This window comes from Echinococcus granulosus (genome assembly GCF_000524195.1).
Source record: "Echinococcus granulosus chromosome Unknown EG_S00112, whole genome shotgun sequence".
NCBI lineage: Eukaryota > Metazoa > Platyhelminthes > Cestoda > Cyclophyllidea > Taeniidae > Echinococcus > Echinococcus granulosus.
The window spans coordinates 206139-223165 of NW_020170492.1; the positions used below are offsets into that span (position 1 = coordinate 206139).

General features: G+C 38.7%; 2 protein-coding genes across 2 annotated transcripts; one reads left to right on the forward strand and one right to left on the reverse strand. All coding sequences in view use genetic code 11, as the record gives it.

The window, feature by feature from the left end:
- Positions 1 to 4145: 4145 nt before the first annotated feature.
- On the forward strand, positions 4146 to 7137 carry EGR_08611 (hypothetical protein; the record flags this gene model as incomplete). Its single annotated transcript, XM_024497860.1, has 3 exons — positions 4146 to 4309; positions 6750 to 6828; positions 6985 to 7137. 3 exons carry the CDS (start codon positions 4146 to 4148, stop codon positions 7135 to 7137), a joined length of 396 nt encoding a protein of 131 aa, XP_024347734.1.
- Positions 7138 to 15205: 8068 nt separating this feature from the next.
- EGR_08612 (hypothetical protein) lies at positions 15206 to 16680 on the reverse strand (the record flags this gene model as incomplete). The annotated part of the gene is made up of 2 exons (XM_024497861.1): positions 15206 to 15246; positions 16554 to 16680. 2 exons carry the CDS (start codon positions 16678 to 16680, stop codon positions 15206 to 15208), a joined length of 168 nt encoding a protein of 55 aa, XP_024347735.1.
- Between the last annotated feature and the right edge of the window lie 347 nt (positions 16681 to 17027).

The window sequence follows — 17027 nt, forward strand, 5'->3', positions numbered from 1 at the left end:
TTCTACCTCCTATTCCCACTGTTGGTTAATTGCTTTGAGGAGTTCTGGGGCTAACCTAAGTCAGGCCAATGGTCTGCAGTGAGTACCCAAGCTATTCGGAATGTGAGGCGGCTTCTCGAAGCCTCGCCTTGAAATAATCCCTCTTCTAGTTTTACCAGTTAACTTGGTACTGTCCGACCACTGTTTAGTTTCAGTAGTTGTTGGATGCTCAAATTTCCTTAGTAATTCATAATTCTTAAATCATTATTACGCGGAATTCTTTGGAGGACGATCTGGTTGAATTTTTTGATAAAAAACCGCGACTTGGAATTCGATTTAAACTTGGTAATTCTTTTCTTTCAGTTCTTTCGGTGTCTTGCTACGCTGATCCACCTAGGCCCAATACTTCTCTGAAGCATCACCGAGTGTTAAGAAACAAGTATTTGTTCCGTATAACCAACTATGAGATTCAGCTTTTACCACGGAGCTGCTGTATGCGGTTTTCATGTATGGTCGATGCCCAGTTAGGTTGATGTGGCAGCCTTGTAGGTGGGTCTATTGAAAGGCATTATTCCATGCCACTGACACCTTATTTGCGCATAACCAGATTAATGAAAGCGTCAGTAGGTGAGTGTGTTTCAAGCTCACGGTCATTCCTACGCATATGTCTTGCCTTTCTCTGTAAGATGAAGAGGTTGGTTTTCAGTTGACAACCCCCGCAATCGATGAGCCAACTAAAACGGCCACTCGATGTCTTTTGATCCACCTCCAAGCCAGGTAATAGCTGTCGCTACATTAGCCTGGCAGAAAAAGCCACCTCCCCTCCTTCCCTCCACCCGACTGAAACTGAGAGGTGACGAAATGCATTTGCTTAACCTCTAATTAAAAGCAATGCAACTCGAGGGGTGACATGCTACTACCTCGGCATTACGATGCAGTCTTTTCGATTCTCATTCTCTGTGTGTCAATTTTAGAGGACGATAATGATCATTCTCAAACAAGGTACATTAATTTTTGTAATTTCGCACTCGATTCACCAGACCAAGCTAACTTCCTTTTTCCCTTTTTCTCTGACAGTAGATGAGTGCACGTTTAGGAATGGGGAAGCGCATTTCAAACTGGGATTAGGTAGGTTGTCGATAGAGGGGCAGAGTCACTAGTTTAAAGCGACTAAGTATTTATGAGCGGTTTGAAGTTATTAGTCACTTGTTGTAAAAATAAAGGTATCGTTTGAACTGTCTTAAAACTTCTTCGAAGTAGCTTCGTGGTAGACTGTAGTCCATTCATTTTATGAGATTTAAAGAGTGCGAAAATCTTCTGACTTGCGTATAGCTCTATCATATCATCTCTTTTCTTTTTTTCGAGATCTATTTATTTTCTTTCGAATAATCTTTTCAAATATGACGAGAGCCAAGTAATAAGGATTTCTCAAGTTCTTTTAGCTACCAAAGTATCAGCTTCTACGTAAGTGGCCACACATAGTGTGTGCGTCTTCCAGCCCCTCCAACATCTCTATAATAAAGATACCTTCTGACCAACATTTTTGCATTATTAGTTTTTTGATAAAAGTGCGTATAAATTCATATTGGGGAACGATAGGTATTACGGCACCCACATTGTGCATAGGATGTGCCTGAGAATGTGGCATTTCTTCTATCTTTGGTCTGGCGTTTTTTGAATGGAAGAGTAAAAAGGACACCATATTTCCATGTTCTTGTTTTTTACACTTGTGTAAAGATGTTCGTTACGTGAGTCGATGGCCGTCAATTGATTGCAATCATGACGGCAGTAGACGCAATAGCACTACAAGCACCTGGGACTGTAGTTATCACGGTTTGCCTCGCAGCTCTAGGAACTGCATTTTCTTTGATTAATTAGCACCAATTATTCGTTTTCGTAGTAGGCTCATGCAAGAAAAGTCCGTCTCTCAGACGGTACTGAATAAAAAGATTTTCTTAGCTGATCGGGGGAGTCAAGGTCAAGGCACAGCCGATCAGAATAAAGGATTTGTGACCGGGGTTCGCTTAACTGAAGAATGCATCCAATTTTGGCATATATGACATTTGTAATGTGATTAGATATACTTTAAGAAGAAATATTTGAGATCTAAGGGAATAAAAGTGAAGATCACCTTTAATTAACCCTTGAAGGTAATGAAAACAATTCAGAGGACGTGGAAAAAATAAGAACCTCCTTTTACTAGATTATGAAAAACCGTAGTAAGAAATTACCGAAACATGAACCCCCGAAAGCTAACCGATTGAAGGAAAGCGATTTAAGAAATTAATAAATAGAGAATTAAAAGACCAAATGAGCGGGAAACAGAGAGTATTCAATGTCGACCGGCTTTATTCACTTTTTTCTGCATTTTACAGATGGTGATTCATGTAGTCTCTAAAAGTGTGACGAATTAATGGTATCTTATTTTTTCCGGTAGTCGGGTCATTCTCCCCAAAAATACCCATTTTTGTGACTTGTGATTGAATGCAATGCTCCCTAGTTGAGGGCTGCTGGTAGGAAAAACCGTAGGCTTCTAGTAGCTGAACTACGAAGAGACTAGTGTCAACATCCATAGCATTTAATAAGCAGTTAGTTCGGCAAAGTTAAAGTAAAAGCAACCACCTTCCTCTTGGATTTAGAGCTACTACTGGTTATTTCTCCAATCGGATTCAATTTAACCGTAATACATGAAAAGAGATCTCGGACAGACGAAAGGCTTGATTCTGGTAGATTCCAACAGGATTGATCTGTCATGTTCTATAGCAGCAACTCGGTGGATTGTTGTTAAACGCCTTTTTTACTCTCTTCGAATTCGAGTAAAGTTGCTATCTAGTTCTGGTGTCACAAATATGTGACATGTGTTCCTATCAGCTCGCACCAGTCGCAGACTGGTTGAACCTAAAAATAAAATAGAAACAGAATACCTGTGGCAGGATGACAATTGCATTTTTTAAGTTCTTAAACTGCGGTCCAGTTGTTCAAAAAATGAATGGCAGTGGCATTTGGGTTGTGGTGGTTGATTTTCTCTGAGACTAGTAACGAATGTGTTGATCATGACGCAGAAGCTGGAGCATAGCTAATTTTCTCCGTTCATTTTTTACTGCTCTACGCTGATTCAACCATCTACAGAAAAAGTCTTCCTTCTGAAGTTGGATCAAATTCAAACATCGGGACAGGAGCGCGGTGGTATGCAACATTTCTTTTTAGCCCAAGTATTTTGACAAAATAGCTAAAATCTGTACTTAAAGCCCTATCAACTACTCAGTCCCAAGTCGTGTCTGTGTCTAGAGAGGTGAGAAAAGGAGCGTCTGATTCTAACCGGTGATTGTTACCATTGATGCAAACAATTGTACGTTTAGAATAGGAACGACGCCTTCCAACGGGGGCACATAACATTCTCGTGCCTCACGCAAGCAAAACCGTTCTCCTCTGCTTAAACTCTGCATAATAACTTTTTTCAAGTCATGAAAGCGAACAATAAAGTCTCCCTTTTTGATTTAAAGAAATTTCACAGAAAAATGCAACCATGGAGGGAGTGATAAACAAAGGTGTTGCTTTTTTACAGATTGAGTTAAAATGTTGTAGTCTTCCCCATTTTCTAATTGAAAACTTTACAAGTGGATTTTAAAGTGAAAACTACATATCTTCGTATTTGCCCACCTGGGCTTTTAGGTCTTTGCAGGTTGACGTCGCTAGTATGGCATCGTGTCAGTCTCTTCCTTTTGGCTTTGTTAATAGCCTGCCAGGCCTTCTCTGAGTTCACAAAGTTATGCCCAGGCTCAGGGCGGACTTGAAGGCTGCCCTGGCAGCAAAAATCCCGATTTGATTGCCTGAATGGTAATTGTTGTATGTAGCTGAATTTACAGAGACTGGTAACAGAAGGGTTATCTAATACAAGTTCACTTTTGACAGTCCCTCTAATCGTGTGTTCAGCTGGAGGACTACTAAAGTTTGAAACGACACTGGATATGAATTATTGAGAACGCCTATTATGGATCTGTCTACGAAATTTATGTGAACCTCTATAAATTATGTTAAGATACTCTGTCGCCGTCAGATAAACAGGTGGGCAGTGGTGACACGGTATACCCAGTTCGCTCGCTGAAGGCCACCCATCAGTCTTGAACAGTACTGAAGAGAATGTCGGAAATGGTCCTCAAGGGGAAATGTTTATTTTGATTGTTCGTTTATCCCCTTCAATTGTTCCTCCTCCACCGGTCTCGGTCACTCTTATGGTGTCTGAGTTTTACCCAAAACGATCAAAGCAGAAAACTATGGTGACTTTTATGAGAGCATCGTTCAAAGATTTGCTTAAAAAAAAACAAATTTTGTTAGAGTTAATGAATGTCGGATGAATTAGAAAAGACTGTTTTATGACGGTAGAACAAACATGGGGTTTTCCAAGCACAAAGAAACCGATGTTTACCCGCTGCATTTAGCTGTTAGTGATGAGGCATTGGGACTGGGTCCGAAACTGTTAAAATGGTCCAAAATATAACGCCATTCTACTCCAACCGAAAAAACATGTTAAACCTTCGTTTATCTTGTTAACCAAGCGGTTGAAGCTGACTACTTGACGACGGTTGTCTTATGGAAAGGCGCGGTAAAAAACCCTCCTTGCTTGAGAATTACAAAGTAGGCTCACAATGGGTGTACAATTCGTTTACACCGCTTTTTATAGCACTTTTTAAAGTTGAAAGATAAAACGAAAGCACAAAAGCTAGTGTGATGGGAAAATCCATTGGTTTCGAGTGGACAAGTAACTCTCAAATGGCGATTTGAGCGCTATATAATTCCCGCGGTTGAGTAACCGCAGAAGTTCTCTTGACTTGCCTTATCCGTTTAAACAATCATTCAGTTCCTCCTCAATCTATTTAGAATCTATCTAAAACCATTTGTCCATGTGTAAAGTAACCTGGTACCTTCCACTCGGCCGTGTGTCTACCGTACTTCTAGGCCTACGTGTAATCATTTGGTTGTCGAATTTCAAGAAGTAATGAGGTTATCTGAGCAAATTCATCAAACTTTTCGGGTGGTACACTGTTCTTTTACGGCACATGGCCCCTTAATCGTAAGCTATATAACTATTTTGATAAGGCGTCACCTTTTACAGCTTTGGAACCGAGTCAAGCGCGGTTTTTAAGGCGACCAATCTTGAATTACGCCTACCGGCGTCATTCCAGTGACGTTTCGTTGACGAGGGAAAATTATGGAGAGTACAATATCGAGCGCCGTGCAGACCAGCTTACGCATATCCACGCATTCTAGAAGCCCCTACCAGTTGAAACAGGTCATGGCAGGGAGAACATGAAATTTTAATGTCTAGCTTGGTAGACATTTTACTCATACTTACTTTAGGATATCAGTCTTCAGTAGGTGGTTTCCGGGATGTGGAGGACAGGAATGAATTTAGTCAAGTTTAAGTGTGTCACCCTAACACTTTTACCAAGGAGACGACTACTCTGGTGATAGCTGATAACAAGAAAAATAAAAATAAAGGTACCTATTTTAAAAACTAGCTAGACTAGTACATGATATTTAACTTGCTTTTCATTTGGGCTTCAATTTGTCATGAAGACAAATCCTCAACTTAGCCACTCATTTACTTGGACAAAATGCCATTTGTCTTGATTGTACACTCAATTAAGGGGGTTGTTTTAGTCTTCCTCACATCAGCCATTTCGCCTTCGGAGCTATCCTAGCCACTGCGTTTGTGACATCCCTTGCCTCTTGAGTAAAATGCTATCCTGTAGACTATATGGACAAAAGGGATTTTCTGCAGACGCCTTGAATTAAAGAAGGACCATTAGAATAATATAAACCTTTTTACAGCCACCTTACCCCAGATTTTGCATCTTGACCTGTACTTTTTGGGAGCCTATATTCAAAAAGGTCATCAAAGGATCAGCTAAACAGAAAATGCTAAATGGAAAGATTGGAAAAAAATTTAAACGGGCGATTGGACACCATTAAAATTCCAATAATTTAGATGAACGGAATGGTATCAAGAGGTTCTCCGAAGACCGAACGCGGATCATCATCCGGTCCTAATATTTGGATGTATAAAAATCATTTCCTTTTTCGTAGTTGATGAACGACGGAGAAGAGTGATTTCTGGAAGAGCCAAGAACGATTCTTAAAAATCTAATAAGGAAGAATTAGTCGGGAGATGTCCAGTCCCTTACAAATTAGCCTCTACGATGGGGCACGTACACCGGTGTCACTCTTCCAGGGCAACTCCCAGAAATCAGTGGCCCATGGCTCCTCCAGGGATAACTTAGATGTGCATGTTTAATTTGAACATCGGCCGATTCATGCTTGACTATCCGATTTTACTAGTTCTTTATGCTAGAAGTAGAGGAAAAAATACTGCATGGGATAGCCTTTAGCCAAAATGCCATTAGTGGCAGCAAATCACGGAAGATTAACGTGGAGGAACAGAAATTGGCACGAACCGCATTGCCAAAGGTGTGTATATGCGTGTGCGAGAGCTGAAAACCACTTTTATAGCCAAAACCCAATGCTAGGGCGATAAAGCCCTTCCGGATTATGACGAAGGAATCCTTACGCAAAAGAAGTGCAGATCGGGCTTTACCGATATCTCTTCTGGTGCTTGGTCAAATTATTCGCCTTCTTCTCCTCAGCTAGATATCGAGCAAGCACTGATTTATTAATAGAATATTTATTTGCAATTTTGACGGATTAATGTACTAAAATATCCATTTTCGTCTTTTTGAGTGGTGACTGGTTAGTTTTGTTCTTCACTCAAGGTCAGTGTTTCTAATAAACCTTGAACCTCTAATGAGTTTCAAAATTAAAAAAAATCATTTACAAAGAGCTAAAAGTTCAGTAAGCATTTCTGACATTGCTTAAAGTTTCCATAGGCAGATTCTCTTGTTTAAAACGATAAAAATGGAGCAACATTTCCGAACTGAATAGGAAAGAAATGTTACGCAGGATTACACAGTGGATGATTATTTTTTCCAAAAACATCTTTCTGAATAGGTGATTAAATCGCTGTTATTAAAATATATTAATTTGTGTGAGTGTGAAGAAGTGTTTCCTTCCAACAATAGACAAGATCTTACGATCGCAATGGTCATATCAATCAAATTTGCTTTCGAAAATGACCAATTCTGTCACAGTATTGGTATTTAGCAGCTGGTATGCCTCTGAAGACTTTATAAGCCACAAGAATCTGGTAGCAGGCTTATTGTAAGCCAGTAGAAAGGTTGACGGGTTTTTACCAGGGTTGGGATTTATTCGAAAGAGACGGAAGGACAAAAATGAGTCTTTTGCGATACATTCGACCACTACCCACCTGTTGTCAACTGCCGGTTAGAAGAGATAAGGCAGGCTTTCTCTTAACCATGAACAAAAAGGTAAAGAATACCAGGATAATCCTATTTCACTTCCAAAAACCCACCCTTTTTAATTTATTCCAAATCCTTTTTCGTTCATTTATCTGTTATACCATCCTTCACTCATTCCCTAAAGAGAGTAAGCTATTCAAAATCACCCATTGCAAAATTAGCTTGTTAGTTGGGTCTTTACATATCGCGACACCTAGGATGGGTGTGTTTTTCCTGTGGGAACCAGCTAATCGACCTAGACGTCAACCTTCTGTGAGGCACCGATGAAGACAACTACTTTTTGCGGGTATTTAGGGCACACCTTACCACACTGCCAAAAATGTAGATTCCGAGACATTGTGAGAGAGGATAAAAGATATTTTTATCATTGGTATGTTGAAGGTCAAGAAGACGAGTAGCAGAGTTTCATAATAACGATATTGGGGCAACACGCTACAGATACAATAGCCATTGGTTAGCCACGTTTGTTCGTGGAGAAATCTTGCCCATTTGGCCGTAAAATCGGAACACGCCTTGCGGTAGCAATGACACCAGTCATGAGGTTGAGGTCATACACAGTAAAGCACCCTCATGACCAAAAAACTTTCTTGAATGTACTTCTCCAGTTTATCTCTCACCGTCAGGCAGTAGCCCCAGGCCACTTGCGCCATTTTTCCAGAAATTTTCCAAAAATCTAGCGGGTAATAGTGGGTTCCCTTTGTAGATCTTATTTTTTTTGTCCCCTCATCGGAATGGTAGGAGATATCAATCTGCCTACCGTATCATTTCTACCATGGGAAAATATTGACTACCTGTGCTTGGTTAAATAATCGTGTTTTGATTCAGTTTTACTTGTTTTAATTTAATTTTGTATTCCAAACTTTAAATTCGTGTGTTTATGATAAATGAGAACGCAGTTAATCATTATCGATTTTATAATCGAGGTTTTTGGTCCCACCAATTGATTCACAAGTTTCGAAAAGAACAAATGCATCAGAACTGAGTAAATTTAAGAGGGCTAATTTATTTAATAAAAATGAAAATGGAGTCTAACAAGAACAGCAAATAAATCAAAATTTCAGCCAATTACCGAACCAAAAGTCCAAATACTTGAATCGATATATTTTTGTTGTAATCCTTTGAAGCAACACATATTCCCTTTCCCAAATAACTGACACAGTATTGTAAATTGTAAACAAGAAAGTTATTTTGTGTAGAAAACGAAAAATGGGTAACTAACAAATTTGGTGAAAAGGAAATGTATAAAGCTACAGAATTTTTAAGAGTCGTGTAAGGCTCCTAATCTTTCTGGAAATGTGTAAAATTAAAAGCACTAGATAAAAGTGTTTAGGTACCCCTAGTTAATGTCAATGCTAATGTTAATTTTTTTAACGGGTAGATAATTTGTCAGACCTATGAAACCTCTAACCCAGAAAGATCAATTTTTGCTTGAGTGGAATCATGTATTTTTTCAACAGAGTATGAGACCTTTTCTTAAACAACAAACCCTGTAGAACTGATTAAATTTTAATTTAATAAATAATGCGTAGGAGAAGCCGAAAACAAAAAGAAATACATTTGAAACATAAAGACACATAAATGGAATGGGTTCAGGTAGTTACAAGCGCAGTAAGTTGTAAAAACACAAAATTTTGTGCTGTCCATGATCAAAGATGTGAGAAAATAGGAAGAATTTTATTGAAAAATAACAAACAGGTGTTCTTTTTAAGTGTTTTTTTTTATAATTTGGGGTAAGCTTTCTCTTGGTGATCTAGAAACCAGCAACAGTTGTTTAAGTAAACTTTTGTGCTTTTTGCCCAGCTTTAGTGGTATTTTTTGGAGCAATAAACACTACAATTTCGTGCCGTACGTAAAAAAATCCTTTGTGGTAAAATAGGCAAAAATGTCAAATAACACAGCTTGAGAGCTGGAAATACATAGAGCCGAAGAGGATTAGGCTAATTCCTAAACGACCAATTGCTTCCGAACCGCAACAAAAAAAATGTAAAATCATCTGGCTACAGTTTTGCATTGGCACTTAACGGTAAAAGGATTTCCATCTAATAAGGAATTAGTGAATCCGAAAAAGAAACATTTTACAGCCTCTGTACAGTCCCAAATTTTCCCCACAAAATATGCAGATTTTGAGGATGCCCATCACAAAGGTGTTCATCAAACGTAAGACAAATGACCTTTTGTAGGAAATAAAGTAATAAAAATCATATTTGGGACTGAAAGCACATATAGAACTACAAATACTTCAACAATTCCCTCATACCTTTATTCATTGTGATCTTTAAATTTTGCGCGTCCATGGGAAGAACATCAGAAGGATATTTATATTCAAATCACTGATCAGTCGAAGTACTGGATTATAAAGCTGGTTACGTGTTTCTAGATCAACATATTGTTTGCATGTGTATTTAAAAACTTAGGGATATTTGGCTCAATCCGTTCCCGTATTTCTTATAAAGTATATAGCTTGGAGGAGTCAAGGTTTATAATAAAGCGTTTTCCCTAATTATTAACCAAGAAAAACAATAGCTTTTTTGCCTTAGCCAATTTATGGACCCCTTTTGCTCAAAATAAGCCATTATTATTTAAAAGATTGGTATTATGATTTTTACTCCGTTTCCGGTAGACACAATATTTAAAAAAACAAGCTAAAAATGGCAAAGTAGTGAGGTGCAGACAGATCTTGGTAATTAGCTTGTCTTAATTTTTCTTCAAATTTATGAGATTTTCATATCAGAAAAAGAAAACAATGAGCTTTTGAGTAAAAGACCATGCAACTGCTAAATGTTTAGTGATTTGTAATTATTTATGAAACAGCATAAATGGCAAATTTTTTGCAATCAGTATACACCAAAATAATCATTTTCAAGTTTTATTCAAAATTGTCAAAAATAGCAGTGCAATAAAGTATCACAGAAAGGTATTTTGATTGGTAGTGGACTAAAAAATCAGTATTTTGCCCCATCAGGATAGGTCATGAGGAGTTTTGAACAGTTGCTTCCTTCATTTTTCAAACTTTCAGGATTGACACTTTTTGGTTCATTAAAATCATGTCTTTTACTCTCCTTATTTCTGCCACTTTTCATCAATAATGCAGTCAGTGTAAAAGATAAATGGTTTGCAGTAGAAAAACAACGAAACAGTAAACACATTTGAAGTTGGACGTAGCCCAATTTTGCGTGGGATGGTCACACCCAACCGTGAGAGTATCATTTGTAATTAAAATGAGCATAGGATGTAGAGTTATAAGCATGTGGGTAGGTGTAAAATTCTACCGTGTGAGGTATTGTGCAGTTCACCTTCTGTCCATCTACACTGGAGATATTATTGAGGCGTGCAGTGGACAGCTGCTGCTTCTGAAATTAGAAGTTAACGTACAGTTACACCTGTTTACGTGATCGTTAGAGCATGGAGAAGTTAGCCAATTCCGTTTTTTACTCTCTGTGATCTTCTCCAGGTTTAATAACACACTTAGAGGAGAAACATGCTTTCATTCTCTTTCTAAATACTGCTTAATATCAAGTTACATTGAGTTTGTAGGCACTAGCGAGTGCCTGCTATTTGCAATGCCTATTTATGGTAAATAAAAAAGCCTACATATCCGAGGAAGTTAAGCTGAAGAAGAATGAAAAATACATGTTCCCGGCACTTTTGATTAGGCTGGCTTTTATAAATGACTTAAATCACAGAGCATTTACAAATGAAAAGGTGCCCTCAAAAGGTTAAAGCTTTAACCATGACCACCTCTTTACTTTCTGGAGAATTTACTCAACCCATATTTGGAGTGACCCGATTGCTTGCTTAATAGCTATTCCTATGCCTTAGACTGACCTGATTGTAATCTCCAACATAGCTGAAAAAGTATGCTTTTAGATAAGTAAATAAATATTTATCTAGTAGGTCATTTACACATTTCACAGGACAAGCATTCGATGCTATTAGTTTGACTGAAAAGTGGGGAAAATATCTTTTTTAGTAAGTGGCTGATTGAGATCTGTCTTGACCTATGCCTAGTGGTGTGACTGGTAGTAAAACAGATAAAAATAATTAAAATATATAACTGGGAACCGTTTTTTTTTCCTAAGTAAACACAATCTAGCTAAACAATAGCGAGAGAGACACCATTTCAAACACAAAATCGCTAATTTCTGCCCACCTTAAGTGCTCTCCTGCTACTTCTGATTACACTTTTAGTTTAAAAAGTACTTTTTACTATTTCTTGCAATGTTTGTAGTAAATTTTATTTTAGTGGGAACTGCAAGGCAGGAAAAACAAAACTGTAGACGAGCATTCGCCAAAAAAAAACAAATTTCCTGTTTTTAATCTCTAAAAAACAAATGTGTGAGAGAAGCTAAGGCTTTGGAATTAAACTCTACTTTTGTTGATCACTTTTCGTTGCAACAAATTTTTACAGATAAATAAAGGGGTGGGCTTAGACCAGTGCTGTTTTTAGTCCCACATACAGGCCCTCGTTCTAACTGTAAAATTGAATAAATATGGTTACAGGAGGTGCGCCTGTGAAATCGCAAGATGGTTTATGGTCAGTGCATTGCAGGTTAGTCAGTAATTTGATCAGTGTTGGTTATTCATTACTGAATAACTCCAACTTTAAAAGCTAGGTAGCTGGACAATGCATGGGACAAGAACGAAGGGAATGGGAAGAAAGGGAGGTAGGCAGGGTAGGAGAGATGAGGCACAATTAATTAATCAAGAGAATGGCAATTTCGGACCATCGCATTCTCCCATGATTCACACATCTGTGATTTTGTGTCTGTTGTAGAAGAGCGGCGTAATTCAATCTTTTAAAAGTTGTAAATAGGTTTAATAAAAAAGATATAAAAGACTGATGTGTTTAATCACTTAATTTCCAAGTTAATTTTTTTTGTAATTTTGAAAGTTCATGTCTTGCAGTTTGTAAGGAATTCAAATTTATGACTGCACTACTCTTCTTGAAATTTGACGTTCACTTTTTAACAAGTTGGTAATCAAAGCACTTCTAGATTCGCAGGCTCCATAACTTCCCTAACGGAAACTCAGGTGGTACATTGATGGTGACATCTTTTACCCCTTGAGAAGAATATGGATGCTTTCACCGGTGCTTCTGTCCAAATGGTAGCTATGTACTGTGGGTGATTGAATCTATGGGGACTCAAAACAAAAGAAGTCATAATACAGATGGGTTATATCATGACCAGTGATGGATCAAGGCATTCGGTGGACGACTTCTAGACGGCATGCGAAGTGTTTAACAATAGAATTTAAAGGTCCGACGACGCTCTGTGTAACATGGAACTAAAGGTAAGTATTGGTACAATTGATAATAAATAAAGGAATTTGGGGAAAACTTTGAGGACCTAAAACACAGATGTATTTATTTTGTTACACGATTTTTGCTTTCCATTTAACAGTTTTACGAAAATAAACACTTTTGTTGCAGGAAATCTCTTGGCTTTAAGCTGTATTTTATTCATGAATAGATTTTCCAAAGATTTTTCATCTAGTAAAAAAATGGCCTTTCAGACCTTAATAAATAAAAACCAAATCTGCGTAATCACTTGAGAGCTCTCGAAAATAACGCGGCCACCAGTATTTATTGATCAGTTTGGCCCAGATGTTGGATATGTGGATGTGGATCGATCAGTTCTTTGAACATCGAAGTGAATTAAGTTTCGGGGGCAATCAATCCCCCCCATTGCGCACACAGCGTGTACATAAAACACCCGCCTCATTGACTTCATTATTGCCCTGTGCTTGGGAATCAAATTTAAACAAACCCCATGGTATTTTGAATAAGATGGTAAATTCGACAAAAAGGCTAAAAATTAGGAGAACCATTTGATTACTTGTCCTTACGTCAAATTGACGGCGCTCACGAAGGCATAAATGAATTTCTGCACATAAAATATAATAACATCGTATTCTTTTCTTACTAGAAGTTTATGTAATTATATCAAGTGTGGATTGCATTTCCAGAACTGCAGTAAATAATTTTCACACTGGAAGACCTTTAGATTTTCTGTCCTGAAAACCGACAATTTAATTAACTTATAAGTTATTTCAGTGTTTTAATTGACTATGCAATTTACGAAGTGATCCCACTTTTGAAAAAAGGCTAACAATGAAAGAAATCAGGGGGCTGACATTTACCTTAACCCACCCACTAACACAGGCACATGAGGATGAGTTGAAGTACCGGTAAAATCAGTGTCGCTAGTTCATACAAATTCAGGCGAGAATAAATAATATGCTAGTTGCTTGTTTAACTCTTGGTTTTGCTAAGGGGGCATTTAGGTGCTCCGACATTGTACCTCCGTCGGGTGGGTTGGTCTTTGGGCTATGCCAGAAGCCCCACACTAACAATACATATTTCACTTGAGTATTTGTCCTCTGTGGTCTTTAAAAAAGTTTTGGAACGCCATATTAGTGGCTGCGGAAAGCAAAACCCGACTTTAAAGGACAACTATCCTGATCGCCACTGCTGAGCTATAAACCTTGGCAGAGCGGGAGGATTGTGTATGCTACAGATAGGAGAATCGGTTACGACTCCGGTTACTCCGATCCTGTGGTCTGCAGGAAAGCTAATAACAACCGAATCGATAGTAGCAGTAGTCCATCTAAGAAAAGTTTGTCACGGAGCTGTCAACCTTTTCTGCATAAAGATATCAAATATGTGAACTCGCGATACCTCTTCCATTTCTCTACCATTTAAATAGAACCCGAACAAATATAGCTGGGCGGTTCTAAAGCAGGTGGCAGTGAGGATCAGACGCGAAACCCGATCCCCACCCAAATATGGTAAACGTCAACCTTTGTCATTTGACTGCTTTTCAGACCGGCATTCCTACGACTAGCGATTGACATGCATAATGGCTAGCACATTCCCCCCTCCCCCGATACAGATCCCATAAGGGCCAAAATTTCGGATCTAGTGAAAATTTCAAGAGGGATCAGTGATACCGAGGTCAAATATCCTCTCATTTGCACGCGAATTCGATGACTGCATCGGTTGGTTCGTGGGCTTTTTTCTTACTTTGTGATGGCAAACTCAAAAGGTTAACCAAGAGGAGCGTTGAGGATGACGCTCAGAGGAGGGGAGCCTTGAAATACTTTGGTTATTTAACTCTCGGTATTGGTAATGGGTCACTTAGGCGCTCCACCATTGTACCTTCTTTAGGTGGGGTGGCCTTCGGGCCATGCCAGTAGCCCCAAGCCCACTTACATGTCAAATTTGTGCATTCTGCCCGAAAATTATGCCTTTCGTATTTAGAAAAGTATCGACGCCCGATTTATCAAAGCCTGACAAATGAACGCACCCACAGCTGACTCAATACCGCCAGCTGCGATCAATAGCATCGATTTTTGTGTTAAGAAGGGAGCGATTAAACTATGGCGGCATTGACCTGATAAGTGGGTCACATGACCCCTTCCTTGCCAGCCCACTTTTACGGAAATACGGCTATTTCTAGGCCTGTTTTAATAAGTATAAACTTTCCGTGACCCAGCGAGGTAACTGGTTTTGAGGGGAAAAGCATTTGCTTTTAGTGGGAGGGGGTAAGGGGAGGATTTCCGATGATGTCCTTTCGTAAATATCCAGTACTTTTAATTTTTATGTGCTTTTCAATAAAAAATGGTATATGAGTTGAAGTGGCGAAGTTAAAGCACTTCTGTCTACAAATATCGAGGCGTATTACGGTATTTAATACAACACAATAGTGTTGAATTAAGCGGTTTTTTACCTTTAATTTGAGCGATAAAATTAAGCACTTTTAAAACTTTATACTATTACATAGCTGGCCTAGACTTCTCTGAAGCCTAAAGAAGACATATTACTCGGGTGTAATATGTGCTATTGGCCTACATTAAATCTTGGGGCTGCCGGCACGTCCCGGAGGCCGGGCTGCTCAACAGAGGTACAATGGCGGAGACCTCAGTGGTTCGTCATTAAATCCGGGAGTTCAGCAAACATTTAATCCATTGCAATTTGATAAAGCAAAAGTGATTTATCATTGTAATACATGTTTCTTTGAATGTACCTTTTAGGCGAGAAGCGGTAAGTATATACGAATCTCGTGACCGGGCGGACGCAATCGGTCCCTGAGGCGGAAACGAACTCTACATCCACGCAACTTCGATCCCATGTGCCCTTTTATAATGCTAGCTAATAAAAGATCTGAACTGAACAATGTGTTCTTTACAAAGGTGTGACGGCAGAGATGGAAGAGGGATATTAAGAATCTGAAGCACTGTTTAGGCACTGCGTCATTTTCCATTCTAACTGGTAACTTTGATCGACTTCAAAAGTTACTAACTAGTTTTTAGAAAGAGTTTTGCGAAAGGTGTGTTGAAAAAATCTAAATCCTGCATAAATTTTCTAAACAACAAGAAGGCGATTCATTTTGCTCTACTCACCACCTAAGTGTTTTTCAATTTTTTCGTAACCTAGAAAACTTCAGCAACTTTCGAAATCTCATTATTGCTAGATGACACTTGAGACTCGCCTCTTGAACAGAACTGGTGTAATTCAATCAAGCAATGTTATAAAGAAAGTGTTTGTTAAAATCATCAGCTATTCTACCTTGAATTATCTACTCTTAGATCATCACCATGTGATACAAGACAGTGGATACAAAATGTTTCCCTTTTTGGCCGACATAACCTTGATTGACACGCAAACGGTAAGAGGAAAATCGACCCGTTGACTCATTTTCACAAGGGAGCTGAGAGGAGCCAATCCAAAGGCCCCAAACAAAGTGGACCAATTAAAGGAAGGAAATTGTATGAACATTAGCCTTGTTAGTCGGTGCATTGCACCGACTCCTGTAAGAGGTAAGGATGATGTAAAAAACTTCTAAGGCTATTCCAAGAATATATGACAGATATAGTGTAGATAAGGTCAGAAGTCGGGGCGTTTTTTATTATAAGCTATATCAAAAATAAGGTTTTTTATGACCTCACTGAATGCTAAGGCTTCTAGTCTCTTTGTCCCTGCTGGTTGTAAATGATAAGGAATTCCCTCAGCCTTAATGCGCGTAAACAATGATAACAATAGTCGAATGGGGCTTTTTTTCTCATTTGTACCATTAGTAACTTGTACCTGCAGGATTTAAACAAGGGAAGCTTTGTGGGGAATGAAGGCCTCATTATCCGGTAGAATTTATTAATCTCAAAGACTTAGATGGTTTTCATCTAAGCTTGGACGATCCCTACGGTCAACGTCGACCATTTTGAACACAATCGCCACGAATCTCGATTGGCGCAGTTCCAATAACTCCCATCGTAGGTCGCCACAGAGGATGGTTTTCTCCTGTTGTGACCAAGTGGTTAGTTGGGCCATCTGGAAAAGTTGCTATTTTTCGTCACAAGCAGTGAAAGACGTAGAGCATATCCCACCTGAAGACTATAAGGTAAAAAATACCTTAAACAATATCTGGCACAATAAAGAAAGTGTAAGATGTTTCTGGTCTGAGGATAAGTCAAAATTTTGCATTTTTCAAGAGGCAGTTGATCTTTACGAAAAATGAATTACAATGGGCAACAATAAAACAACTAGGCTGCTGTGGTTGATTTTCCTCTGAGATCATGGTGACGAAGGTCTTATAGAACCTCTTCAAATAAGAAAAAAAGCAATTTGGCTTTTAATTTCATTACTTGGGAATAGCTCTGCTCTAGCGAAAGGGGAGG